General features: G+C 34.2%; 5 protein-coding genes across 8 annotated transcripts; 2 read left to right on the forward strand and 3 right to left on the reverse strand.

Moving 5' to 3' along the window:
• On the forward strand, positions 1-4,806 carry LOC109357122 (sorting nexin 2B-like). 4 transcript variants are annotated; one of them, XM_019600860.1, is made up of 6 exons: positions 1-170; positions 213-1,288; positions 1,461-1,670; positions 1,786-2,046; positions 3,096-3,182; positions 4,491-4,806. In XM_019600860.1, coding segments are annotated over exons 1-6 (1,716 nt in total). In that variant the 5' UTR covers positions 1-169; the 3' UTR covers positions 4,572-4,806. The 4 variants fall into 4 exon arrangements, with proteins under 4 accessions (XP_019456405.1, XP_019456404.1, XP_019456407.1 ...); XM_019600859.1 differs by having other exon boundaries at positions 2-156; positions 207-1,288; XM_019600862.1 differs by having other exon boundaries at positions 4-127; positions 210-1,288.
• Positions 6,550-8,753, forward strand: LOC109356977 (exocyst complex component EXO70B1-like). Its single transcript, XM_019600643.1, has one exon. It carries the CDS (start codon positions 6,691-6,693, stop codon positions 8,596-8,598), a length of 1,908 nt encoding a protein of 635 aa, XP_019456188.1. The 5' UTR covers positions 6,550-6,690; the 3' UTR covers positions 8,599-8,753.
• Positions 9,357-12,515, reverse strand: LOC109356978 (GDSL esterase/lipase At2g30310-like). Its single transcript, XM_019600644.1, has 3 exons — positions 11,854-12,515; positions 9,799-10,054; positions 9,357-9,672 (listed from the first exon to the last, which is right to left on the reverse strand). Exons 1-3 carry the CDS (start codon positions 12,502-12,504, stop codon positions 9,479-9,481), a joined length of 1,101 nt encoding a protein of 366 aa, XP_019456189.1. The 5' UTR covers positions 12,505-12,515; the 3' UTR covers positions 9,357-9,478.
• On the reverse strand, positions 15,361-19,454 carry LOC109356103 (cation/H(+) antiporter 15-like). Its single transcript, XM_019599442.1, has 3 exons — positions 18,867-19,454; positions 16,999-18,015; positions 15,361-16,704 (listed from the first exon to the last, which is right to left on the reverse strand). Exons 1-3 carry the CDS (start codon positions 19,074-19,076, stop codon positions 15,514-15,516), a joined length of 2,418 nt encoding a protein of 805 aa, XP_019454987.1. The 5' UTR covers positions 19,077-19,454; the 3' UTR covers positions 15,361-15,513.
• On the reverse strand, positions 21,572-24,904 carry LOC109356121 (cation/H(+) antiporter 15-like). The gene is made up of 3 exons (XM_019599460.1): positions 24,438-24,904; positions 23,204-24,217; positions 21,572-22,926 (listed from the first exon to the last, which is right to left on the reverse strand). Exons 1-3 carry the CDS (start codon positions 24,681-24,683, stop codon positions 21,709-21,711), a joined length of 2,478 nt encoding a protein of 825 aa, XP_019455005.1. The 5' UTR covers positions 24,684-24,904; the 3' UTR covers positions 21,572-21,708.

A 27,328-nucleotide genomic window follows, 5' to 3' on the forward strand; every position in this document is an offset into this window, starting at 1 on the left:
AGCCCAATCCACGTGTGCATCGTCATCTTCAACCTTACTCATCCAAATTCCAAATCATTACCACCCCGGCGCACGTTAGCCCCGATCACTATCACCTTCCAAAACTTCACACTCTTCCTTTCTCTCTCAACCAAAATCCCTAACACTAACCACCACAATTATACTCTCAAATCCACTCTCTATTTTCATTTTCTGGCATTTCTATTTAACAATGATGGGCTCTGAGAATCAGAGCTTCGAACAACAACAGCAGCAACAACATCCTCTCTCCGCATCAACCACTGATGAAATGGAAAACCTCCTCCTCCACGATAATCACGATGATCCTTTGAGCGCTAGCAATTCCCACTCCAATTACCGGAGCGTCATGTCCACGCTCTCCTTTACTAATCACCCTCTCTCCGCCACCACCACCGCCACCCTTACTGACTCCGACCCCCTCCTCTCTCCCCCTTCCCCCCAATCCCCAAACCCTAACAGCAATAACGACAACAACATTTCGTCTTACATAGATCCTCCATCCTACAACGACGCCGTTTTCACCCTCAACGGTGCCCTCGACTTCGATAGCCCCACTGCACCCTCCGAATCTTCTCAATCTCTATCGAGATTCACTTCTTCGAGCTCCGATTATATAAAGATAACCGTCTCAAACCCTATCAAGGAGCAAGAGACCGCTAATTCACTTGTTCCTGGGAGCAATACTTATGTTACGTATCTGATCACGACGAGGACGAATGTTTCCGAATTTGGAGGATCTGAATTCGGTGTTCGGAGAAGGTTTCGTGATGTCGTCACGCTTTCGGATCGGTTAGCGGAGTCATACCGAGGGTTCTTTATTCCACCAAGGCCGGATAAGAGCATAGTGGAGAGCCAGGTGATGCAGAAGCAGGAGTTCGTGGAGCAGAGGAGGTTGGCGTTGGAGAAGTATCTCCGGAGGCTTGCCACGCATCCGGTGATCAACAAGAGTGACGAGTTTAGGGTTTTTCTGCAGGTTCAGGGGAAGCTCCCGCTGCCAGCCACGACCGATGTGGCGTCGAGGGTTTTGGATGGGGCGGCGAAGCTCCCGAAGCAGTTGTTGGGGGATAGTGTGATTGCACCCCACGAGGTTGTGCAGCCGGCGAAAGGGGGAAGGGATTTGATGAGGCTGTTTAAGGAGTTGAAGCAGTCTATGGTGAATGATTGGGGAGGTTTGAAGCCTGCGGTTGTGGAGGAAGATAAGGAGTTCTTGCAGAAGAAGGAAAGCATTGAAGAGATTGAGCAGAACATCAATAATGCATCTCAACAGGTGTTATTTTCTTTTGGTTTTAAGTTTCCAATGTTTCTTTCAAATTCAGTTTATAAAACCTGCCATGTAGATGATAAGTGATAACATGTCTGCCACATTGTTATACACAGTTTATGGTTGTATGTTGTTATTCGTTACTATAATTTTCATATCATTTGCCAATTACGTGCAGGCCGAATCACTTGTCAAAGCCCAGCAAGATATGGGAGAAACCATGGGTGAATTAGGTTTGGCATTTATTAAATTGACAAAATTTGAGAATGAGCAGGCTGTCTTGAATTCACAGAGGGTTAGAGCTGCTGACATGAAAGGTGTGGCAACAGCTGCTGTCAGAGCTAGCAGATTATTTCGAGAACTAAATGCACAGACTGTGAAGCATTTGGTATATAGCATAATTGTTGTCTATTTTTAGCCCCTTCCAATATCTTAAAAAGGCCACTCTCTTAATAAAAGGCAGCCCACTAAATATGTTTTTTCTTCCAATTTATGTGTCGCAGGATACACTTCATGAATATCTTGGACTTATGTTGGCTGTCCATGGTGCGTTCACAGACCGCTCAAGTGCGCTATTGACAGTGCAGACCCTTCTATCAGAACTATCTTCTTTGCAGTCAAGAGCGGAAAAACTTGAAGCAGCATCTTCTAAAATTTTTGGGGGTGACAAATCAAGGATTCGTAAATTAGAAGATCTAAAAGAAACCATAAAAGTCACTGAAGACGCTAAAAATGTCGCAATTAGAGAATATGAGCGGATCAAGGTATGGTGTAAGTCTTTTAGAATTTAATTTGTGTCATAAATCAGATAGGTTGACTACATACAGCTTTAACCTGAAGGATAGTGTGTAATCCAAAACGGTATATGCTTGAAGTTTGTAAGACTATTTTGAGTTTTTGACCAATGTTTTAAAAAACTGGACCAATGGAGGTAGTTCAAGGTTCATTGGTGTGGTCGAATAGGTGGTGATAAATATATTATTTTTAAAATTTTATATGTTTAGTAAAATTAGTAGTACAATACTATATTATAAAATCATCTGCACATTAGTCCATTTTCTTCCTTTTTCTTTGTACTGAGCAACCATGTTATCATTTTTAACCAGTCCAAACTGTTATACCCCTAGTTTTACCGGTTTGACACTAGTTTATCATGTTTGTGACTTGTTTTCCGTGTGTCCGGTTTTGATGGTGTATTGGACTGGTCACCTGGACTCCGGTTTGCTTGTTAAACCATGATTTTAATGAATTTTCTCTTTCAATTTCAATCTCTTAATCTATATCTACAAAATTTGCAATTTCAGCAATGATGTACATTAAGATGTTTTTTTGCGAAGTGATAACCATCTAAATCATACCTTTCAATCTATTCTTTCCTTCTTACTTTCTTTCCCTTTTCTATCATACCAAACAACTAAAAGATCATCTCACTTTCTACTCTTTTTCTTTTCTCAATCATTCTTTCCATAACTCTTCATTCCTCAACTTTTCTTTTTCAAACCAAACATAACATAACATTAGTCATGTATTCAGGTTTGGCATCTTATTTGTAATTATCATGTTTGGATTTAGCTTGTTTTGCCTGGCCTTACTAACCATATGTTATCTCTTTTTCTCTTGTCCAAGTCTAATATCCTAAAATGCCACCTCAAATGTTGGCATATTTTGATTTGGTTCTTCTCTAATTTCATTGCAAGACTTTATTTGATTTTTTTATTCTTATTTTTGCATATCATTCGTTCCTCATATGTCTATATTTTATTTTAATTTTACTTTATCTGTAAATAAATATTGGATGGTGATGCCAATGTAGGAAAACAATAGGAGTGAACTTGAAAGGCTTGATAGAGAAAGGCATGATGACTTCTTAAACATGTTGAAAGGATTCGTAGTTAATCAGGTGCAGTTTTTGTCTGTTCTTTTTAATTACCTCATTTAGTAGTAGAATGATCTGTATTTTCCTTTGATAGTCTGCACTCCCTATATGTTTGCTTGATGCTATACAACGGTCCTAAGCCCAGATAAAAGGTGAAGGTTATTCAGCAGTTGATAACTAATGTAAAACTTTGTTGAATCTTTACGATATAAATAAACGATGTGGTAATGTTAATACTAGGTAGTTACCCAGAAGACACACTGTATCGCCCGAGTATCATAGTGTCTCCACTCCCCACATATATACACTTTCTATTCTGTGCATAATCTCTAGCGAGTGAGATTAATTCAGAAGTAGCTTTGTTGGCATTAATGTGAGCTGTGGTATAAGTGGAATTACCCGCTAGCTGGTGCTAGCAGCCTTCTAATGCAAAAGACAGATAGAGGAGAACAACCTGACTGGTGATGCTCTTAGTACCAGTGAACATTACTGCCATTCTGAATCATTTTTAAAGGTCACATGGCGCCCGATATCAACTTTTATAGTGCATGCGTGTCACTCCTAAGCTGTAAATACCCCGAGCCTTTTTAAGATTGGGGTTGTTTTGCACTTGTTGCAAGAACTTCAAAAAGTGGTGCATGTTTCTCGTGCAATGCCATGTGTCATTGAGGTTGCATTGTGATAGACTGATAGTTCTCTGGCACAGAACATTGCCTTTACAGTAGTGAAGCATGTGTGCACTATTAATGAAATGGATTGGTAAAGCATTGAAATTATCTGTTGATCTATAAGAATTAAAATTGTGAAAGCTTGCTTGAGATGCCAGGGAACAAAACTGCACTAGGTTCTATTGGTCCACTAGTGCATGCTTTTAATAATAGGTGGAGGCTGATTTAAATGCGATTCTAAATTCACTAGTTTGTGTTTGCGCTTCTATTCTTATGGTAAAATTAAGGGAGAATTGTATTGACCTCCCTCTTGAGTTCTAAGCTTAATTACACCTGACATCTCTTTTGTTTCATAAATTACATCAATCTCTCATGAGATTTATATGATCATTACACTTGTGCCTCCTAAGGGTAATGATTGAAATTATGTCGACCTGCCATAAAGGAAGGTGATTGTAACTTTTGAGGCAAGAATGGTACCAGGTGTAATTAAGTCGAGCCTAAAGGGAAGTTAATTTGATTTTCCCTAACATTAATAACTGAAAAGCTGCATATTTCAATCATCTTTGGTTAATTTAGCTCCTCATTTTCACATGTTGATGCTATCTTTAGTTACATTCATCCGTTGCTTTGTGCACAAGTAATGCTCGTCGTGAATTAATAGGTGGGGTATGCTGAGAAAATAGCAAATGTCTGGACAAATGTTGTTGAAGAGACCCGTGGATATGTGAATGAAAGCACTTGATTACCGTGGGGGTAAATTTAAATTTTTATCTTCTTTATTCATTGATGTGCTTCTCTCAGAATATATGTTTGTAGTCATGACAATAAACTCGACGAAGCACTTTGTTGGTTTCTAGGTTCTGTCTCACTCTTGTTGGTTTCTTAGACATCATTAAAACTCATACTTGATGTTGTAAATTATTTGCTCAATGTTTTACACCTCCAGGTTTTGATGATTTGTTTTTGTATGTTTTTCCTTTTTCACCTGTCTAACTACTGATCATATACTTGACCCCACAAAAAATACTGATCATGTGAAATTGTGTAACCGGGTTTCATTTGTGTTTGCCACAGGGTTTGGTAAGTCCATATGCCCCTCTTTCTGAGTTTGTTCCCTATTTGGAGTGAGATTACATGGACTAAGGATAGAAATTATTTAATTTTTTTGAAAATTGTATGTATTATTGTGCTTTGTTTGTAATCTGCCCTTCTTAATGCAAATAATTGCTCCCTTGAGATCCGCTGTTGCTGCCCGAAGTCCCGAACAAATGTTCTTGCAATAGCAGTGTATCCATTTCTGCAGCTTCTTAACCCAACCTCCATAATTAATTAACCAAAAGAAACGACGCGTCATGCTAATTAGTTCGAGTAGTTAATTAGCTTAAAGAATTTGGATAATGAATCAAATAAAAAAGACTTATGAGTGCATTGTCTTTAAGGTTTTGGTTTGAGACATGATGTGGTTTCACTTTATGGATGGCTTCCCATGACCCTAGAGCAATGAATACTCTTATGGTGGTTTGAGCTCCACACTTGTACATTAATTGAGATGAGTTTGACATGAAAAAGTAGTTCAAATTGAAATTGAGTTCAGCTGAATCAATCCTTTTATAAAATAGTTTTTGAACAACTTCAAGACTATTTTGTAAAATAGTTTTGAACAACTTCCTCACAAAAACCGAAAAAGAGAATTATGACAAACCTTTATTGTATCAAATTGAGAACGTTTTACGTATTTTTTTTAATAAATTGTGCTTAATAAACCTCACCCAATTCCTAGGGGCCTCTACCCAGCGAGGAATTTTATTTTCACTTAGGAACCTCAACCTCAACCTTCAATTCCACAGACTTTTATGCTAAATTGAAGGCACTCCGGGTGTATTTGTAGCTGGCCAAGACTCAAGGTAGAAGGAAGGTTGTGTGTCACTCAGATTCAATGTTGGTGGCTGAGACGATTAATTCTCCATCAGTCAACCCGTATTAGAAGTCGTTTCTCGTCTTTGTCATCAAGAATCTATGGGTTTGGAATGGAGGTTTCGGTTCACCTTACCTTAAGTCAGGATAATTGGTTATCAAGTTATGATATAGGTTTTAAACCGTGATTATATGGTTAAGATTATGCATGTGAAGAATTGCTTGTTTTAGCACTTCAGTTGTACCAAAAAGAGAGATTCCCAATCCAGAAAAAGGAGGGGACAGCCCTAATATAATCAATTCACTAATCTTTGTCCCTCTTCGGCTACTACAAAACAAAAGCAAAAGATGCAACACATAAAATAATATCTGGTCCCAATCAAACTCCATCATCACCCAAAATCTCAAATTAGCTACATGCCTAATTGTCCCGTACAAAATGGATCCATATGAAATGACATGAAAGAAAGAACAACTGAAGTAAAAAGAAAGACCTATAGAATAACTGATTCAGAAGGACGATAAACAGTAAAAATATAAATCATCCAACTCAAGAAAAATAAAACAAAGTCACGCACATCTTTCTTGTTCAACAAACAAAATCATTAAACTTTTTTTTATTTTCATTTTTTGCAAAACTTAATTGGCTCATAAGTCTAGTCAAAAGACCTAAAATAAAGGGTAATGCTTTTTTTTAAGGACTAAAAAAAGAAAGTGCTTTCCACGTTCCCGGTCAATTTTATCTTCTCTCGCTACTTGCTATCTGGTGGCTCTGTTCTTTCTCATCTATTTCCGCGTCTCTCGACACTTTACCTCCTCTACCCTCAATTGTTTCCTCAAACCGCGTCTTTCCAAGGACTAACCCGTCATTCCACGATTCTCTTCATTATCATATCTAGATCTTCTATCTTCTATCTTCTTTGGTACAAGTGCAAGTCACACAAAACATGGCTGAAAACGGTGAAGAGAAATTACTCGCTGTGGCGCGGCACATCGCAAAAACCTTAGGCCACAACAACAATAACATGGCTGATGATATTCTTCAAATCTTTTCAAACTTCGATGGAAGGTTCTCTAGAGAGAATCTCTCCGGTAAGGTTCCAGATTCTGATCCTAGAGCCTGCGCCGTACTGGATCACTCCCTCAAGTCCCTCGACCGCCGTATCTCTCATTATGTCTCCTCCGACCACCCGATCTGGGCTGACTCTGCTGACTCCGCCGCCTTCCTCGACGCCGTTGATGACCTCGTTGCCGTTGTCTCTGAATGGAGTCCACTTGCTTCCGATAAGTCCGTTGGCGCGTGTCTCTCACGCGCAGAGGATATGTTACAGCATGCTATGTTCCGTCTTGAGGATGAGTTTCGTTCCCTTATGGAGCGTGGTGGCGAGTCCTTCGATCTGACTCGTCCGGAGAACGAGTCAACTCGGAATAACATGCCGTTTGACTCGGAGGAAGAGGATGATGATGCGGAAGAAGAAACAAGGAACGGAGAAGAGGAGGAACAGATTCCGGTAGCGCTTCCGGTAACCGATTATGATATTGTGATTGATGCGTTGCCGTCGGGAACGATCAGCGACCTTCATGAGATCGCGAAGAGAATGGTGGCGGGAGGATTCGGGAAGGAGTGTTCGCACGTGTATAGCAGTTGCCGGAGGGAGTTTTTGGAAGAAAGCTTTTCGAGGTTAGGGTTACAGAAACTGAGCACAGAGGAGGTTCACAAGATGCCATGGCAGGAACTCGAAGACGAAATCGAAAGATGGATCAAGGCTTCAAACGTCGCTCTTAGGATTCTGTTCCCAAGCGAAAGGAGACTCTGTGATCGCGTGTTCTTCGGATTCTCCTCTGCTGCAGATCTCTCATTCATGGAGGTTTGCAGAGGATCCACGATTCAGCTTCTCAATTTTGCTGATGCCGTCGCGATTGGAAGCCGTTCGCCGGAGCGGTTGTTTAGAATCCTCGATGTGTTTGAGACATTGCGTGATCTAATTCCAGAGTTTGAGTCCTTGTTTTCTGATCATTACAGCGTGTTGCTGAGAAATGAAGCAATTACGATCTGGAAGAGGTTAGGGGAAGCAATTAGGGGAATTTTCATGGAATTGGAGAATCTAATCCGGCGTGATCCAGCGAAAGCGGCTGTTCCTGGTGGTGGACTTCATCCAATTACTCGCTACGTGATGAACTACCTCCGAGCTGCGTGCCGGTCTCGGATATCCCTGGAGCAAGTATTTGAAGAATATCCAAAGCTTGATGATAGAGTTGCATCCACTTCTTCACTATCAGTACAAATGGATTGGATTATGGAGTTGCTTGAGAGCAATTTGGAAACCAAATCCAAGATATACAAGAACACTGCTTTGAGCTATGTTTTCTTGATGAATAACGGGAGGTACATAGTTCAAAAGGCAAAAGATAGTGAATTGGGAGCCCTATTGGGCGATGATTGGATCAGAAAACACACTGCAAAAGTTATACAGTACCATGTGCATTATCAGAGAAGTTCGTGGAATAAAGTGTTAGGGGTTCTGAAATTGGATAGCAGCAATGTATCAATGGGACCTAATGGCGAAGCGAAGACAATGAAGGAGAAGATCAAGTTGTTCAACGTGCAGTTTGATGAGATATGCAAGGTTCAGTGTTCATGGTTTGTGTTTGATGAACAGCTGAGGGAAGAAATAAGATCGTCCCTTGAGAAAACCTTGTTGCCAGCATATGGAAGCTTCATTGCGAGGTATCAAAGTGTTCCGGAACTTGATAAGTATGCTGATAAGTATATTAAGTATAGAATGGAGGACATTGAAACAAAACTTAATGATTTGTTTCAAGGAAGTAGTGGATCAAATGGTAGCCGTAAGTGAAGAAAAAGCTACTAGTTGTTTTTTGTGTGTGTATGTATTTGTAGTGCAATTAGAATGCAAAGTTTTGATGTAGTTCAAATGCCTTGTATTATATATATACTATTGAACCATTTTCTGCTCAGCACTGTCATATATTATTTCTCTTTTTGCTGCAACTTTGAGGTGGTTCTTGTAGGTGATTGTTTTCTACAATTCCACTGTGGAATTGCTTAGAACCGATTCAGAGACTAGGACTCTCCTGAATCAATAAATTTATAATATTCTAACATTTTATTTTATATACCTGTTTTTTATCTAGGGTTTTTACGTATTAGATTTGCGGTTAAGAACAAATAATGTTTTTGGTTCTTTCTATCTTAGTTCTTGCTTCTTTCTTAGTAGGAGAAGATTCAGTTTGTATCATTTGGGACAGGACTAGAGTTAGCGAATGGCTTGTTCTTTTGCATTTGTTTGATCACGGGTTTTCTGGGTTAATGGAATTTGATTGGTGCCAGATGAAAAGGCTATGTAAATCTATTATCCATAGACTTCAAGTCTAATATATTCTGCCATTTTTATAGATTACGTTTATTTGATTTAGGCCAGCACAAGAGATATGTTATGTCAAATAGAATAATTTTAAACAAATTCTTAATCCAAGCGGTGTCAATGCAGCAACAGCAACAAACACAATAATAATACTATAATAGAGAAGATCAGTGTGATTTATTAAACTACAGGAAGTATGTGTAGAAATTATATTGACACAAAATCTGAACTAATCTCTCTGTTTTGAAGTAAGAGTGTGTTTGATGATTAAGATCATAGCAGTAATGAAGTCAGGAACCAAATTTCCAATGGAAAACTTACCATTGCAAAGATGAGCAAGAATTCATTGTAGTTAAATTTGGAACTGGGGCAGGCCTTGTATTTCTAAGTACTTAGCAACATACTGGTTGGTTACTTCACTTGCATGTAAACTGTCCCAAAATACATATTTTGAAGCATCATTACATACAGGTGTTAATTCAGTACACAATGGAGCTACTTCAAACAGCCCGGTCCCGCAACACCCTCGATTTGTTATCTCCACTCCTAATTGATAGAAATGGCCACATTGTCCAAAATAATTGTAACAAAAAGAGTTAGTCCAATGCTATAATCTACAAGAAATTGTATATATAAAAAATAAATTTAAAATTGCATGCATATATAGCTCACCATATTTATGAGGTTGAGTGATAAGGTTGATCAATGGATCGTATATGTCTCCATAAACAAGTCTGCTTCCTGGAAGTAATGCTTGTAATTGAGGTAATCGCTCTGTCAATTTCAAATTATATAGCTTAGAATCTGAATTCTCATCCTCTACGCATTTCCGATCCTTCTCATGCTTCACTGTTATTTGAAAGGGTATGCAACCAATTGGAGGAAGCCCACTTATGCCAAATTTTCTGCAACCAAGGTCGTATAGGTCCTACAATTTTATATACAATTTTATACATATTATGTTAAAATGGTATGAGCCATGTATAATTTTCTTGATGAAACAAGAAAGAATAAGAAATAAATGAATAATATTCTGAATGATAGTTTATAATAAAAGTAAACTATATATACATGGAAACAAAGCTTAACTAATTAAAACCACTAAAATAGTTTAAAATATATTTTAACATTATGCTAACTTCATTTATGTAAAGAAAAAAACGTATGTATTGACCGTGTATGAATTTTATATGCATCATCCGTTATTTATATTTAACATCATTAATTCTTAAAAAATAATGTAAATAAATAGTAGATAATATATTAATTATATATAAATCTTTAAACAAATAATAAGTATCTATTGGAACTTGTGCAAAGAGAAAGTCTAGGGATAGTAGGAAGTTTCTTAAATTTAGGAGAGAAAGTTTGTAAGGGTATATATCTGCTGTCTCGCATTTAGTGTCATATTATGTGTTATGACCTTATGATTGGTTGAAGAAAAAAAATTAAAATTTAATTTTTAGTTAATTTCTTGACCGACCGTAAGATGCATATAGATGGGCACTAAGTATGAGACAACAGATGTGTACTCCCATTTCAAGTCACTATGTGTTGAGTACGCCCACCCGTGAGGGTTAGTTGGCTCTAAATGAAGGTGTTATTCTTAGTTTCCACAACCGTAATTAACTAATTAATAATTATGGTGTGAAAAATCTTTTCAAAAGATAGAAGATAAATAAGGAAAGTGTGTATGAAAATGTGGTGTATTAAATACATGTAAATTTTAATGTTTAGTTACTTAAGACACATTTTTTTGTATTGATTTCTTATATAGTGCATTTATTAACAAGACCCAAAATAATAACAAGTAAATAACAATATCTTAACGAAATACTAGTTAATTCACATATAAGCAATTTTGACGTTGCACTACACACATTAAAAAATCTAATTAATATAAGCAAATGCATTAATTTATATAATAATTTTCTTATGTACCATCTCTATAAATATTATAATCATTATTTTATACTCATTATCTATTTTATTAATTAAGAGTAGAGTTGTAAAAATAGTACTTAATGTTGTCTTCTCTATTTCTCTGTCACTTTTTTGTCTTGTATAAATTAATAGCGCATACATAATGAGATCCAGTAAAATGTTGTTGTAATCAAAACTATCAACTAAGAACTACTACCTTCATGTTTTAACTTTTTAATATTAATCAAAATCTTTTGTTGTTTTAAAAATTCAATAATATTTATACTTTACTTTTCATTACATTATTATTATTATTATTCACCATCAATTTTTTCATTTCCTTTAAATTCAATTTTCATTGTGGATTAAACTATGTATATTCCCTTAAGCATTAAGAATATGAAACAAATGAAGAGGGTGTGCCATTACTTTTTAATATCAAGGAAATTTTGTAGATTAACTACTTCTATTGCTCTTTGAAATTTGGTTGAAACATATTAATGAGGAGGCAGTGTAAGCAAGCGAGATAAAAGAATTTCAACAATGAATTTAGAAAACAAATAAAGCATGCAAAATAAATAATAAGTGGTTGGAATTGAAAGAACAAGAAATAAAACTTAAAAAATGATACATTCTTACTAAATTCTCTTACAATTCCGCCTACTTACGAGAAAGTAAAGTAATATATGTTATAAAATGAAACTTTATTTATTAATGATTAGTTTATATGTGATATATGTCATTTTCTCGTGGGTAAGAAGATTTAATATAAGATATATCATTACTCTTAAAACTTTGGTTTACCTTGATGAAAACTTGAAGCTTATACTGCAGAAAATCTTGGTACATATCCATGTTGAACATCATCCTTCTAGTGGGGAGGTTATAAAAATTGTTAACGAAGTCATTAGTTCCTGCACTGATTACAACTAGAGCATCTCCAAGTATTTGTCTAGCTTTATCTTCCCCTACAATTCCCTTGAGCTTTGTTACATAAACTCTGAATAAACCAAGTTGGTTGAACATTGATATGCTACCACCACCTAAGGAACCTAAAGGGAAATCATCAAATCCAGCTCCACCAGATGCAAAGCAAACACCAGTAAGAAGTTGATCATTTGATAGGTTTGGGTCCAGAAAAGGAGGGACAGTATCTTTGATATTCAAATAAGAAGCTAATAAATCAGTAACCAATTTTCCATTAGAGAATCTACCTGTGGGAACATGACCAGGAAAATCCTTTCCATAAGGGAAATGATTTACCTTACCCAATGTTAGAATATAGTTGTTGTTGCCTGAGTCCACTGTTGAATCTCCAAAAACTAGAATGGATGAGAAGTTGGGTGAAGACAAAGCAATGCATTTGCTTGTTACAACAACACTGGTGCAAACATGCATCATAACGATACGCCAAATCTTGGTCCCATTGCTACCTGAAAAAGATAATGGTAACATACTTGGCTCACTGTTTTTTTTGTTTTTTACTTATTTTAGGTATAGGTATATTTTTTGGGTATAGATATATAGTGCATAATTACTTGGGTGCTGATACATTTATTACAAGTATCAGGCCACGTCTCTAGATGTTATAAAAAATTTGGGTCCACTAACAAGTAAGACAACCATTTATAAGAGTAGGGATACTCTCTGATAGTGGATAGTCCAGTACTAAAATGTGAGGCCCATAATAATTTGATAACTTAAAAAAAAACTTTAATTAAAAATTATTTAAAATCTTTACTATTGAATATTTTTAAACGCCACATGTCATAGTCTTACTGAACTGTCGAATATTCAAGAAGATCCAGATTCCATTTATAATAGAGACTACACTTACAATAGAGACAGTGGCATTAAAAGTATGCACAACTAGGTAACAAAAAGTGAAACCCAATACCATTATTTAGATTGTGGTTTTTAGGTGCGTTTATAGGTAAATAAAAAATAAAAAAGTGAAAGATGACAATAAGTACATTACTTTAGAGAATTTATCAAAATTTAATTCAATTACACAAGATAATATTACTACTACAATTAGAGATGAGATTTATACTCGTACCATGTGTTAAATAAGATAACTAGATTAAAGATAAATAGAGTTGAAAATCGGCCAACTTTTTAATTCATGCGAACATAATATGGATAGAGAATAAGAAAAAAACAATTGTGGATATTTCTTTGATTCGTCACTATGATATGGACTCTTTGCCATATTAGAAATAAAACTATTTTTTGAAAATTTGCAGTTCAATCTCGAAGAGATGATGAAACTTATTTTCTTGCATATATTTTTGGAATCTTCTTAATGTTTGTTTTCATGATTTCTCTTACTCTTTTGTAGAATGGGTGTGGTATTCATCAAATTATTTTTTTTCTTTGTTAATTCTTGAGATTAGATAAGAGTATTACTTGTTTCTCTTATTTTTTTTTATTTCAGTATTAATAAATTCACATTGAAGGTGTCATAAAATCAAGCAAGATCACCACTCACAAGTTGTTATAACTTTTATTCCAAAGATCATAACAAAATCAGCCTAAGACCTATTCCTAATGATTTGGAAGATCCAAAACCAAAAATAATATTATTTGCTAGCAACAGAAGAATGGTTGTCAAGTTACAAGCAAGACCACCACTTATAAAGTAATTAAGGCCACTTACTTACAAGTACGTGTTAAATAAGTGAAACATAAAAATAAATCCATTTGTTATAGAGAATTTATTAAAATGTAATTATACAGAATAATATTACTATTACAATTGGTCATAATATTTTCACTTATGATGTCTGGATTTAAATAAGATAACTAGGATAAAAATAGTTGAAAATATTTAGACTACTTTTGGCCACATTTATATAATTGACCCCATATATAAGTGTCATAGAGTCAAGAAAGGTCACCACTACTCACATGTTGTTATAAAACTTTTTGGTCAACTCAAAGTGAAACCACCACCTACAAAATAGTTAAGACTACCTACTTACTAGTAAGATCAGGATTGGTGGGGGCAGGAGAGTACCCTTTTCCATTAGCTCTAAGATTCGGATGGGACCATCTATTTAAATTTGGCGTTCTTAATCCTGTCCCATCCAATAAAAAAAAAAAAATTTATTTCACCATATTAGTAAAAGTATACATTTCTAGGTGACCTTTCCTTCCCATTGTGTGACATTTTTTTAATTGGGTGAGATAAAATTGAGTACACCAAGTTAGGACATGTGATCTTCATCTCAATCATTCTCAAAGGATAATTTATTAATGTCGTTGTCGATCAAGGATTAAAAATAAGAATAAATTATCTCATTATATTATGAAATAATTTATTTCCTTCGACTATTAAAAGTATGACATGTGTACTATTTGTTTAATTTAATAATTAAATAAGACACATATCATAATTTTAGTAACTAAAGAAAATAATTTATCTCCTTATATCTGAATATACTTTATTCTCTTCAAAAATATTATCATCCTTTACTATCCAAAGAGTAAATAAGGGATCATTAAGTGTCCATAGAGTCCCTCTACACTCTTTATTAGCTCTATCGTAATTCCCACAAACTAATGCTATGTATTGATTTTATTTTTATATTTTTATTTTTAAAGGATAATTTTAATTTTTGTATTTTTATTTCCTTTATTATTATCATTTTTATTTTCAAAAACCATTCACTTCTCTAAACTTCACAAACAATAACAATTCTTCTCGCAAATAATTCAATTCTAAATTTTAATCACTAAAATAATCAACACAATGATTTTAAAAGTTGTTTTTATATTTGATACCTGCATTTTATTTTCTAACAAATTTTATGTCTTACAAAGATATGTGGAAATTCATAATGTATTTGCACCTCCAAAAAGTTAAAAGTTAAAAGTTAAAAAAAATAGTAACATATCATAATTCTATTATTTGATTTATCATACAACAACTTTAAGAGTCAACAATATCCATTCCAAAATTATATATTACTGTACCCATCATTAAACTATTTTAGTAGTATTATTTAAGATGGACAAGGAAAAGTTAGGTTGAGAGAGGAAGAAATCAATTCTATTTTGAAGATGTATAGTTACTTGAACTAATGAGACACTTAAATTTATTTTCACATTTTGTTAGTGAAGAAAAAATTGTAAAATATATTCTTCGCATTCCAATTTGAATGCAGATTTCACTAAAATAACTAAATTTAATATATATTAAAAAGTGAACTAAAAAGAAATGTAAAAAAATATAAGCAATAAATAAAGATTAATTATTCACAAATGTACTCATGGGATGCATTGAAAGAATCGGCCATCATTTTAAATGTACATCTAATTTTTTGAATCTCACTCATTTTATTATATGTTTTTATTGACAAACCCAAAAGCAAATGTTTACCTATAAAGTATTAACACAATATGTGGTATCTAAAACTATGGTCCTTATATAATATATAGTAGTGTATATACAAGCAAAGCTTAAGCCCAGCTTTGGCCACTTTTGATGGAGTGTGAGGAAGTGTCCAAATGGTCATCATGATAACTTGCAGCAGCCCCTAACCTCTGTTGTTGCACCACTAACACAGACCCAACAAATGAAGAATGTGAAGATACTAACATGTCTCCTACATAACCAAGTTCTGGGTACTCATTCCATTCAGCTAATCCACTAAACAATTGTGTTGATTCACTTGCATGGCTTCTACCCACCAAAAGTAAATCAAAGCAACCATCTAGTGATCTTACAACGTTGGTTACATCCACCGCATCTCTCACAATTTCCTCTCTATAATCATGGTGTTTGACATGAACGTATTCAAACTTAAACTGGTGAATTAGTTTACCATCGTGATCCCTATTGATTAAAGTCTTACTTTTTTTGTGTGGTTCTACTAACCGAACCAGTGTGACCCTTACATTAGGGCCATTAGCCATGCGCATTGCATATGCCAAGGCTTCACGATCATCTGGACCTTCTATAAAAACAACCCCAACACTGTAAAAAGATAAACATGTTATAGCACTGTTCCTATTCAAGGTTCCACTTTCAATTAGGATCCCAACTGAGCAAGGTGCAATTCTAAGTAAATGGCGGTTTAATGCTCTGATGGGTTGTGTTGATTCTGTAATCTCAGTTGATATCCATAATCTATGAAAAGGTACAATCAACATAGATACTTTCTTCTCTACAATTTGCAGGCATATCTCATCATGGATTGTTTCATAAGGGGAGATGGATGTGAAGAGTTTTGTCACCACTTTGCCTGAATTCTGCTTCTCATATGATCTGAATGCATTTATCATGCACTCTGATTGACTAGAGTATAATGATTCAGGGTAATTCTTTTTGACTTGTTGGTGATCTATGAAAAGTGGAGCTGTACTTCCTTTAAGTTGAACTAGATGCAGTACATAGAGACAAATAGGACTCTCCTGTGTAGGGTTTGACATTTCAAGAATATTGATGATAGATAAGGAATTTTCTGCACAATGAATGCATGCCATGAATTGAAGTTCTGCATTGGGAAAGGCATGCTCAATGTTCCTCCTCCTACTTACGGCCATGTACCCCTTAGATGGGTCATACAGGAATTTCACTACTGGTGTGGACACTCCTGCTGACCATAACAAAGCTATCACCACGTTACCATATGATTCTTCATCTATAATCTGCAACACATGTACATTTCTAATATATTTGTTTATATAAAAAAGCTGTATATTAGAAAGAACAAGAACCGGGAAAATATTTTACTTGAACAGCATATTTGTACCCTATTTTCTCACATGCATGCATGGTTGACAATGTATAAACATATATGTTAACTACATAAACAAACGTTGATAACCACAAATGTGTACATTATTAACCCGTAGCATAAAAATTGTGCACAAACTCTATAGTGTGAATGGAAATACTAACTACAAAATTAGCAATATAAGTGCGTATATATTAATTCTTACACCAAGATGCAAAGAAGTTTGCAAGTAAATCAACTGGGTGATGCCATGGGCACTCACGAGGAAACCTAAGCAGATAGCATCAACCAATGGCATCTTGTAGAAAAGTGAAGGAAGAATGGTTCCTATAACCTTTCCAATGAAGCAAATCAAAGCCACAAGCTGCACAACTGCAAAGTTATGTGCATCCATTAAAGAAATCTTGAATTTGGAACCACAAAAGAGGAAGTACAAGGGCAAAAACAGTGATGAGACAATGGCATCTAGCTTTTCAACCAATGCTGTAGCCAAAGGGGGTCCATCAGGAACTGCCAATCCCATAATAATAGGTGCAAACACAAAGTGCTCTCCAATTACCTCTCCCATTAATGTATTCCCCAACAACATGAGAAGAACATAGAGTATGTAGGACTCTTTCATTGGTTTCCCTTTTGGTGTTTGGCGTATCATCCAAAACATGATTGGCCTAAGAACATATACTATGAAAATCACCAAAGCAATCGCAGAAAGGATCATCATATTGTAAGAGTTGTCGCGCTCTTCATGTTTTTTTTGTGAACTTGTCAATACTCCGGTGATCAAGCTTGTAGAGAGTACTCCACTCACTATAGTTGAAGATACTCCTATTCTACCAAGCTCAGAATTTAGGAGCTTTAAATCTGCTAAATGATTGGCAGTAACATGGAAGGAACTAATTGAAAATAAAACCGCAAGGGAAACTATGGATGAGTGCAATCTGTGGTTCGTAGAGATCAACATTGAACGTAGAAAAAGAGCAGAACCTACGCTAAGAATGAGTGGTATCATAAAAGAACATGCACCAATGGCCCAACTCCTTTTACTCTCTTTTAGTGCTTTCAGTACATTAGATAAATCTATTTTGATTCCAATTAGGAACAAGTACATGGTGCACCCGAACAAGGCTATTGTGTCATTTACATAGAAAGTCTTTGGTGGGAAAAAATATTTTCCAAATACTTCAATATCTCCAAGTATTGCTGGTCCCATTATCAAGCCAGCCTGAACATGTTTTAAAAACATTTGAAGTCATTAGCGAATATCCACTACCATGTTTACATTCCAATAAAGAAAATGCCAAAGATGGTTTCCACATAGAAAAGTGTTTATAAATATAATTTATATGTGTATTTGTATTAACTTTATGTAACATTTTATTATTCTGTTATTTATTTTTTAAAACATAAGAACTACCCATCATTATTATTCATTTTAAAAAAAAAATTCCTCTTTTATTTTCTTCTTTAGGGATTTGATTCTTCAATGTTGGAATACAAGAAAGCATTCAGTTACATTTTAAACATGAATCAACAAGAGTCAGTACTTTTCATTTGCATCACTATTTTCATTCTGCCACCTTAGGTGATGTGGGGAGATATAAATAAGTGATGTGTGTTGCAAGCATTTTTAAATGACATGTGCATCTATAGATGATTCTAGGATTAAAATTTGATTGCTGTTATTCTATGTTGATCAACATGTACTTGGGTTGAAATCTTATTCTTTTTTCTTTCAATTCATCGCTTATATAAAACTCATGAATTTGGATCAAGTTTTAAGTTGGGATTACATTGTATTTATCGCAATTACTTGAAAAATTACTGAAAAAATATGGTCCTATGTCCTTAACTGTAGCTGGGGTTTAATTGAGAGACTCATGCAGGTAACAACAATGTTGCCATTATAATTATGGTTGGCTAAATCCAATTAAAAACCAGAATTCAAACAAAACATTAGTCTCCCATTTGTAAGAATTCTGAATAAACCCATGATCTACAATGACAGTTCAAAATGAAAACTGTTTTTTTGTTCTATATATGCTTAAAATTTCACAAAATATTTAAAGCAATTACCAGGAGCTGTGAAAAGATTGTTGTTACTCCAAGTGAGGAAAGAATGGCATGTAAAAATGCTATCAACAATCCAGTACTAGATGATTGTAGAATTATCACAGATAGCGTGTGTTTCAATGGGTTACTACCAAAAAATATTCCATTTGATCTTTGAAACTTGGGTGACATGTCACACACAAATTTTCCTACGTGCGGTCTATGTTCAGCCATTTCATCAGAATAGAGACACTTAGTAAAAATTAATGAACCATGATTTTATAACTGAGATGTCACATGCAAAACAAAGTGCATGCATGGAAGCTAAGGAATAATGAAAAGGAGGTGGGAGAGAATGATGAAAGATAAAGAATAGGGTAAATTAAAATTCAAGCCACTTAATTGTAAAAGCTGTTTTGTTGATTTATTTCAAACACACCACCAACTTCAACTTCAAGAGGCAACGCTTAATTGTGGGTTTGGTGTCTTAAAATTAGTTTTGTTTTGTGATTAGTCGATAATGATATTTTTAGCAGCCAATTGGGTGGTGTTGGCTAATTGGTTTTAGGATTTGCGACATTTTATTTGCTTTAGTTTACTGTGTAGAATTTAGTGCTACAATGTTCTATTTTATTGAGATTTAAATTACCCCCACTTAAATCCAATTAAATAAATAACCAAATATTTAAGAGAATAAAAGTAGTGGAAGAATATTGCTTAAGGAATACAAAATAATAAAAAACAACATTCGAAAGCTAAGAATAACAGTTATTGGCATGTGAAAAACAATTTTCAAAATCAAATTTACTTTTTCTTCCTTAAAAAAATATTTTTATGATACTTATTAACATCCTTATAATAAGCTATATGATAAATAAAAATCACGCCGATTGCATTGAAAATTGGCTATAAGTTGAATATTTTTTAGTTTATTTCGTTGTTATTTCAAATAAATATTTTATAATTTATGTACCAATATATAAAGAGAAAAGTTGTTTAGAAAGTTATTTATTTTTTTCATTCATTTTAACTTTTATTTATTCCTTAGGAAAAAATTAGATGAACAAAAGTATAAATTGTACTCATGTATTTTTAAATATTTCAATTTTATTACTACTATTTCTTATATATATATATCTTAGCATGGACACATCTTATTACTATCATTTGAAATATTTCAATTTTACCTCTCTTTATTATTAAAAAATAAATTTATCATTTCCAATGATAATAACTTTCTATAATATTTCATAATAATGGAGTTTTATAGGAATAGGTTCCGAATTATAGATTCGGAAATTTGTAACATACTTATTGCCTTCTTCTTGTAACACTTTTCACCAATATGATATTTCGATGTTCTTGCACCTAGCTTTAAAAATAAAACCTTCTATAATATTTAGGGGAGAAATCAAATTACTCCAAATCTCCTTCATTCATTTGTATTACAATATCTAAAAGCTGAGATTCTTTATTTTAAAACTCAAATGTCACTCAATCTTAGACTCCCTTCTCTTCATCATCTCTCATGCCATATTCAACAATCAATCAAGATATTGTGCTTGGAAATTTGTGATTTCTCATTACAAAGCCTTTACTTTACTGCACCACACTAGAAGCTAGTCCTTCAAATTTTGCAATTTCTCATTCAATCTTGTCATTAAATGTGAGACCAGACATCGATGAAACAAGACATCAACCTTGACCAACAACAATTGATAGATTCGTCTAACCATGAAAATACAAACTGACTCGCCACCATCACCACCTTACTCCTCATCCACCATAACATAATTGATAATTGTAGTAAACCATGAATATGAAATCTTGTTGGTTTAAAAAGATTTTAAAATCTATGTACAAAAAAGTGGTTCTTTGAAAGATGGAAGCCATGACTACTTCGATATATGAAGTAACTCTTCAAAGTATTACTTTATAATTTCAATTTATTAAAGAAAAAATACAAATCAAAATGCTAGTTAATATAAATTCTTAGATTAGAAGATTTTGGAGTGAGGATAAAGGACAAAGATCCTCTATCCAAATAATTTTGTCCACATATACCTAGCCAACAAAACTACATAGAATAATATGAAAATATTAATTTATGTTATTATAATATTTCTTTTTAATTAAGTTAAATTTTTTAATTGGGTGAGGACACCAAATGGAACAAGAATGGGGATAGATGATCCCATCCAATGATAAAAACTAATGTGCCTTAAGATTAACTTTAACATTCACAGCATTCTAATTTTACTAATCACTTTCCTAAAATAAATTTTTCATCTCATATGAATTAAAAAAAAGATGTTAAGATAATCGTTAAACCAATAAAGGTAATTAATAAAAAGAATTTTATTAAGAAGTAATATTGAACAAGCAAGATTATGTCAGTAAATTTTACAAGGTATATATCTTATTTACATGAGAGATTCAAGAGCTGGGAAGATTAGCCCCAAATCCTTCCAACCTCTTCATTGATATTTATGTTAAAGTTGCTTATTCGCTGTTGACAATGACAAATCATTTATACAACTTGAAAAATGGAATGCAGCTGGTAAAGTGAGACATAATTATATATATATATATATAATTGATCATACATTGATGTTTCACTTTGTAAGTATTAGTTGTAAATTCATGCTCCATACCTCCACTTTGATTACTTTATATATGAACCTTGTACAACTCCTAAACATATAATGTATACACCCTAACTCTATTGCTTTTACTCACAAGCCTACATGCAATGTTTATCTACGATGTATATACAAATAAGTTGTAAAAAGTAGAAGCAAAATCACATACAGTACTATCTAAAACTATGCTATTGATCTGGCCAATTCTTAAACTACACATTGGGCTACACCTTTGTGCCATGGGGCATTTCCACAACGGTGAAGGGTTCTTGCTTAGTATTGATGATGGAAGAATCTACATACTCAACATGGTGAACAGCCCCTAACTTTTGTTGCTGAATCACCAACACAGACCCATCAAATGTTGAATCTGAACACACTAACATGTCTCCCACGCAACCAAGTTCCGGATATTCATTCCATTCAGTTAATCCATTGAACAATGATGATGACTCACTTGCATGGCGTCTACCCACCAAAATTAAATCAAAGCAACCTTCTAGTGACCGTACCACATTGATAACTTCCACGCTATCTCTCACAATTTCCTCTTTATAGTCATGGCGTTTTATATGAGTGTAATCAGCCTTAAACTTATCAATTAGATTAGCATCACTATCCCTATTCATCAAAACCCTATTCTTCATCCTTCTTGGCTCTACTAACCGAACCACTGTGACCCTTACATTAAGACGTTCAGCCATGCGCATTGCATATACCAAGGCTTCACGGTCATCTGTCCCTTCTATAAAAATCACTCCAACACTATAAAAGGACATACATGTTATAGCACTACTCCTATTCAAGGCACCACGTTCAATTAGTATCCCAACTGAGCAAGGTGCAGTTCTAAGCAAATGGCGATTCAATGCTCTGATGGGGAGTGCTGATTCTGAAACCCCATTTATTGTCCATTGTCTATGAAAAGGTACAATCAACATTGATACTCTCTTCTCTGCGGCTTGCATGCATATCTCATCATGCATTGTATCATAAGGGGAGATGGATGTGAAGATTTTTACCACCACTGTACCTAGATTCTGCTCCTCATACAATCTAAATGCATTTACTATGTGTTGTGATTGAGTTGTGTGTACTGATGAGTCGGAAGTGATCTTGTCCCCTAGTTGATGATCTATGAAAAGTGGAGTTGCTCTTCCTGTGAGTTGAATGAGATGCAAGACATGAAAACAAATGGGACTTTCATGCGTGGAGTTGGACATTTCTAGAATGTTGATGATGGAAGGGGAGTTTTCTTCACTGTATATGCAAGCCATGAGTTGAAGTTCAACACCAGGAGAAGCATGCTGAATGTTTCTCCTCCTATTTAAGGATAAGTACCCCTTAGATGGGTCATACAGGTATCTTACAATGGGTGTGGTCAGTCCCGTCATCCATAACAAAGCTATCACTATGTTACCATATGATTGTCCATCCATAACCTGCAACACATATCCACATTGAAGCTGGCTATTATAGAAAGAACTAGGACATGGAAATATGTTGTACTTGTATCATTAATGTCATTGCACTCTGCAAAATATTGCATGCTAAAAAAACTAAAAGTATGTTTGAAGATCATTTTTTGGACATTGTTTGATCACATGGTTAACAATGCATGCATACATTATTATTAACTTGTAGTATAAAAATTCTATGGTGTGACTAGCAAATAGTTTCTACAAGTGTGTGTATACATACATATATATAAATTCTTACAAGATAGTGTAGGCAAGCTTGAAAGTAAAGCAACTCGGTGATGCCGCGAGCACTGAGGATAAGACCTAAGCAGAGAGCATCAACCACAGGCATCTTGCAGTAAATTGAAGGAAGCATGGTTCCTATAACCTTGCCAAATAAGCTAATAAAAGCCACAAGCTGCACAACTGCAAAGCTAGGGGCATCTATTAAAAAGACCTTGAATTTGGAACCACTGTAGAGGAAGTACAAAGGCAAAAACACTGATGAGACCATGGTTTCTAGCTTTTCAACCAATGCTGATGCTAATGGGGGTCCATCTGGTACTGCCAATCCCAAAAGAATAGGCCCTATCATGAAGTGCTCCCCAATGGACTCCCCAATGTATGCACAACCCAATAACATAAAAAATACTGAGACTATGTAGGACTCTTTGACTGGTTTCCCTTTTGGTGTCTGGCGTATCATCCAAATCATGATAGGCCTAAGAACATATGCTATGAAAATCGCCATAACAATCAAAGAACCCATCATCATACTGAAAGAGTTATCATGCCTTAGTTTACTTTGCCTAAGTGAGAACAAAATGGTCACCAAGATTGCAGAGAGTGTTCCACCCACAATAGATGAAGAAACTCCTATTCTACCAATATCTGAATTTAGGAGTTTTAGATCTGCTAAATGAGAGGAAGTGACATGAAAGGAAGTAGTTGATATTAAAACTGCAGTGGGCACTATGGTTGAGTATAGTTTTTCTTCTGAAGAGCTCAACGTTAACCTTAGAAGAATAGCAGAAGTTGTGCTGAGTGTAAGTGGTATTATAAGAGAACATGTTCCAATAGCCCAAGCCCTTTTCCCTCTCCTTAGTGACTTCAGTACCGAAGATAAATCTATTTTGATTCCAATTACAAACATATACATCATGCTCCCGAAAAAGGCTATTGTGTCATTTATATAGTAAGTTCTTGGTGGGAAAAGATATTTTCTAACTAAATCAATTTCTCCAAGTATTGATGGTCCCATTATCAAGCCTGCCTGAACACATTTCAACAACAATAAAAGCATTCATTTTTTGATTTTACATTCCCACAGAAAAGGGTACATGTAATTTAGCTATCATTTCACTTTTTATTTTTTGGTCATATGAAACTTTTGATTTTGGTTCAAAAAAATATATTATTTTCGAATTTATAAGATTTCTGAATACCATGATGTATACAATGGCAGTTCCAAATGAAAATATTATAATAATTACCAGCAATCGTGGAGGGAAATTAGTAACTCCATGTGGTATAAGTAGCAGCTGCAAGATTGTAGTCAACAATCCAACTAAACATGTTTGTAGAACGATCACTGGAAGCGTGAATTTCAATGGGTTTTCACCGAAGAATATTCCACTTGAACGTTGAAACTTACTGCGATTGATTTCACACACATATATGTTATTATCCAATGCAGAATTTCCAAACATGCTCATGTTCAATGCAGATGATCCAGCCATCTCACCAGAAGAGATATTTGGTGCAAGTTATTCAAGCATGATTTATATCAAAGATATCGTATGCAAATGTTCATGCATGGAATCTATGTAATAAAAAATGATGTGGAAGAGAGTAATGAAAGAAGAATAGGGTAAAAGCAAAACCCCTTAATTGTAAAAGCTATTGTGTTATGTAACGTAGACCTCATCACCAAGTGCAACTTCAAGCGGTAACGCTTAATTGAGGGTTTGGTGTCTTAAAATTAGTTTTGTTTTGTGATTAGTCGATAATGATATTTTTAGCAACTAATTAATGGTGTTGGGGATCCTTACTCACACTGTATAACATATTTTCATTGCTTTGTAGAATTTAGAGGTACAGTTTCATCAATTTTATTTAGATTATGGAAAACAATCTAATCATGAGTTATTATTTTTTGTTTTTGTTCTTATATATTTTATTCTCCAATATTAAATAGGATCATAACTTTTAGGTTACCGGCCTAAATCCAATACAATGTTGTAATGTGGTAATATTTGGAAAAAAGATGTTACCTTAAGCACAAGTAACCTTAATATATTACACCTACAGATGAATAAGACTATACTCTACTTGATTGTTGTTACTCTACTGGATTTGGTTCTTTGTAATTAGACTTACATGTGTTTAAGTTTTGCCGAATTTAGGATGATGTTAAGATTCAAACATAGATCCAACCAATTTTAAGGATCGACTACGAGGGAAAAATTACTGAATATAACTCTTCTATAACTTTTATTTTCAATACCATAGAATGTAACCATATTTCTTTGGTTTGGGTTTCAAGAGTCTATATATCGGTATGATTTCATCTTTATTTAAAGTTACAAAAATATATTAAAGAGGTTAGTTATTAGATGAGAAGTGATCTTAGTTAATGCAGACAGAAAATTTTAAAACTTTCAAAGAAAATATTAAAACGATTAAAACATTCATGATAACATCACCTCATACATAAAGAGAGGAATCTATGGGTCAAAATTTGTATGATTTGATTCATCATCATTCTTGTAAAAGGGATACTCTTGATACATGGAGGTGGAGACTTGACAATTCAAGTAACTATGTGGTTAAAACTTCCTACTTGGCTCACTTAGATCAACAACATTTCCCTACGGATAAAGTGTTAAAAAATTGTTGGATTAACTGTTTGCCCTCAAATATTTGTTGTTTTGTTTGGAAACTCATAAAAAGAATACTACCAACTAAGGATGAATTATTTAAAGGAATGTTATTGTGAGGGTGAATGATTTGGTTTGCACTTTCTCTCATAATCATGTCGAATCTATTGATCACCTATTTATATCTTGTGACTTTGTTTCAAGTATCTGAAGAGGTTTTTATTCTTAGTTACAAATCCCTATAATAAATCCTTCTTCAACTCTAGACTCCTTCAAGCTTCATGATTCCCTTCTTGGTGAAAAATGTGTAAAATTATGGAGAATGCTTTGGTTTGTGGTGGTTTGGTGTGTAGCTTATGATAAATAAAGTGATTATTTGCACAAGACTTCAAGTTATGTGCATCTATTTGTTATAATTCAAACTAAATTTTGGATTCGGTTCACTTCTTTTATTTCTAATAATGTTTTATTTTTTACAAATTAGTGTATGCATCCAAAATTTTATATACAATTTTGCTCTACAAATTTGACTATTTGATCTCTCTTGTATTAGGTAGGCACCCCTTATACTAGTTTTCTTACAATTTTCCTTTATCCAAAAAAAACATCTCCCCATATTAATTGATAACATCACCAGTGGCGTCACTGTAGTCACCAAACCATTTGATAGCACATTCATAACACATCCACAACTTTTTTTTTTTAGATCTTATCCATTACAATTTGAATTTGGATCTAAGCAAAAAATTATTTTTTAAAGACCCTATTAACATATTCCTCCCCAAATTTAATAATAAAAAGCATAGTGGTAGACTGATAAGTGATAGGTGTTACACAAAAAAAGAGAGAAGAAAATGCAGGAGTAGAGTCGGCGGGTTGGGTGGCCCATCAACATTAGGATAAGAACAAATGAATCTGTGGCATTTGGCCTAAGGGCTAGCGTGTGCATCACATAAATGTCTCATTCCCAAATATTGTCATTTATTCTTCTCTATAAACAAAAGTTTATGACTCGTATGCATTGATAATATATCATTGCATTATCCTCATTCATATTTAGTTATCATTATTTTAAAAAATAAATAAATAAATGGTAATATATTAAATGTGTATAAATTTTTACAATAAGAATTTATCAATATTAGACTTTTAATAATAACATGCATTTGTTTAGGAATGATAAAAATGTAGACAACCTAAGTTGACCTTGAGTTGTTGGCCAACCTTGGCCACCAAGTAACTATGGTATCCAATTAAAATACCGAACCAGTCACATCTCTGACTCCATTCACCAAAATCACCTTGTTCAACACAATTATCCAGTGTAGTCTATGTCCCATTTTTCAGTATTCCATTATGTTACTAATGAGTCTAGAGTATGTAACAAAAATAATCTATTACAACATTTATTTTTTCAAAGCAAACTATTTTATCTTGTGAACAATCATGAAGGCTGAAAAAAATTACTAGAGAGATCTTACAAAGATTAAGATGAGGTTCTCCTC

The sequence above is a fragment of the Lupinus angustifolius genome, chromosome LG09, assembly GCF_001865875.1.
Source record: "Lupinus angustifolius cultivar Tanjil chromosome LG09, LupAngTanjil_v1.0, whole genome shotgun sequence".
In the NCBI taxonomy this organism is placed as follows: domain Eukaryota; kingdom Viridiplantae; phylum Streptophyta; class Magnoliopsida; order Fabales; family Fabaceae; genus Lupinus; species Lupinus angustifolius.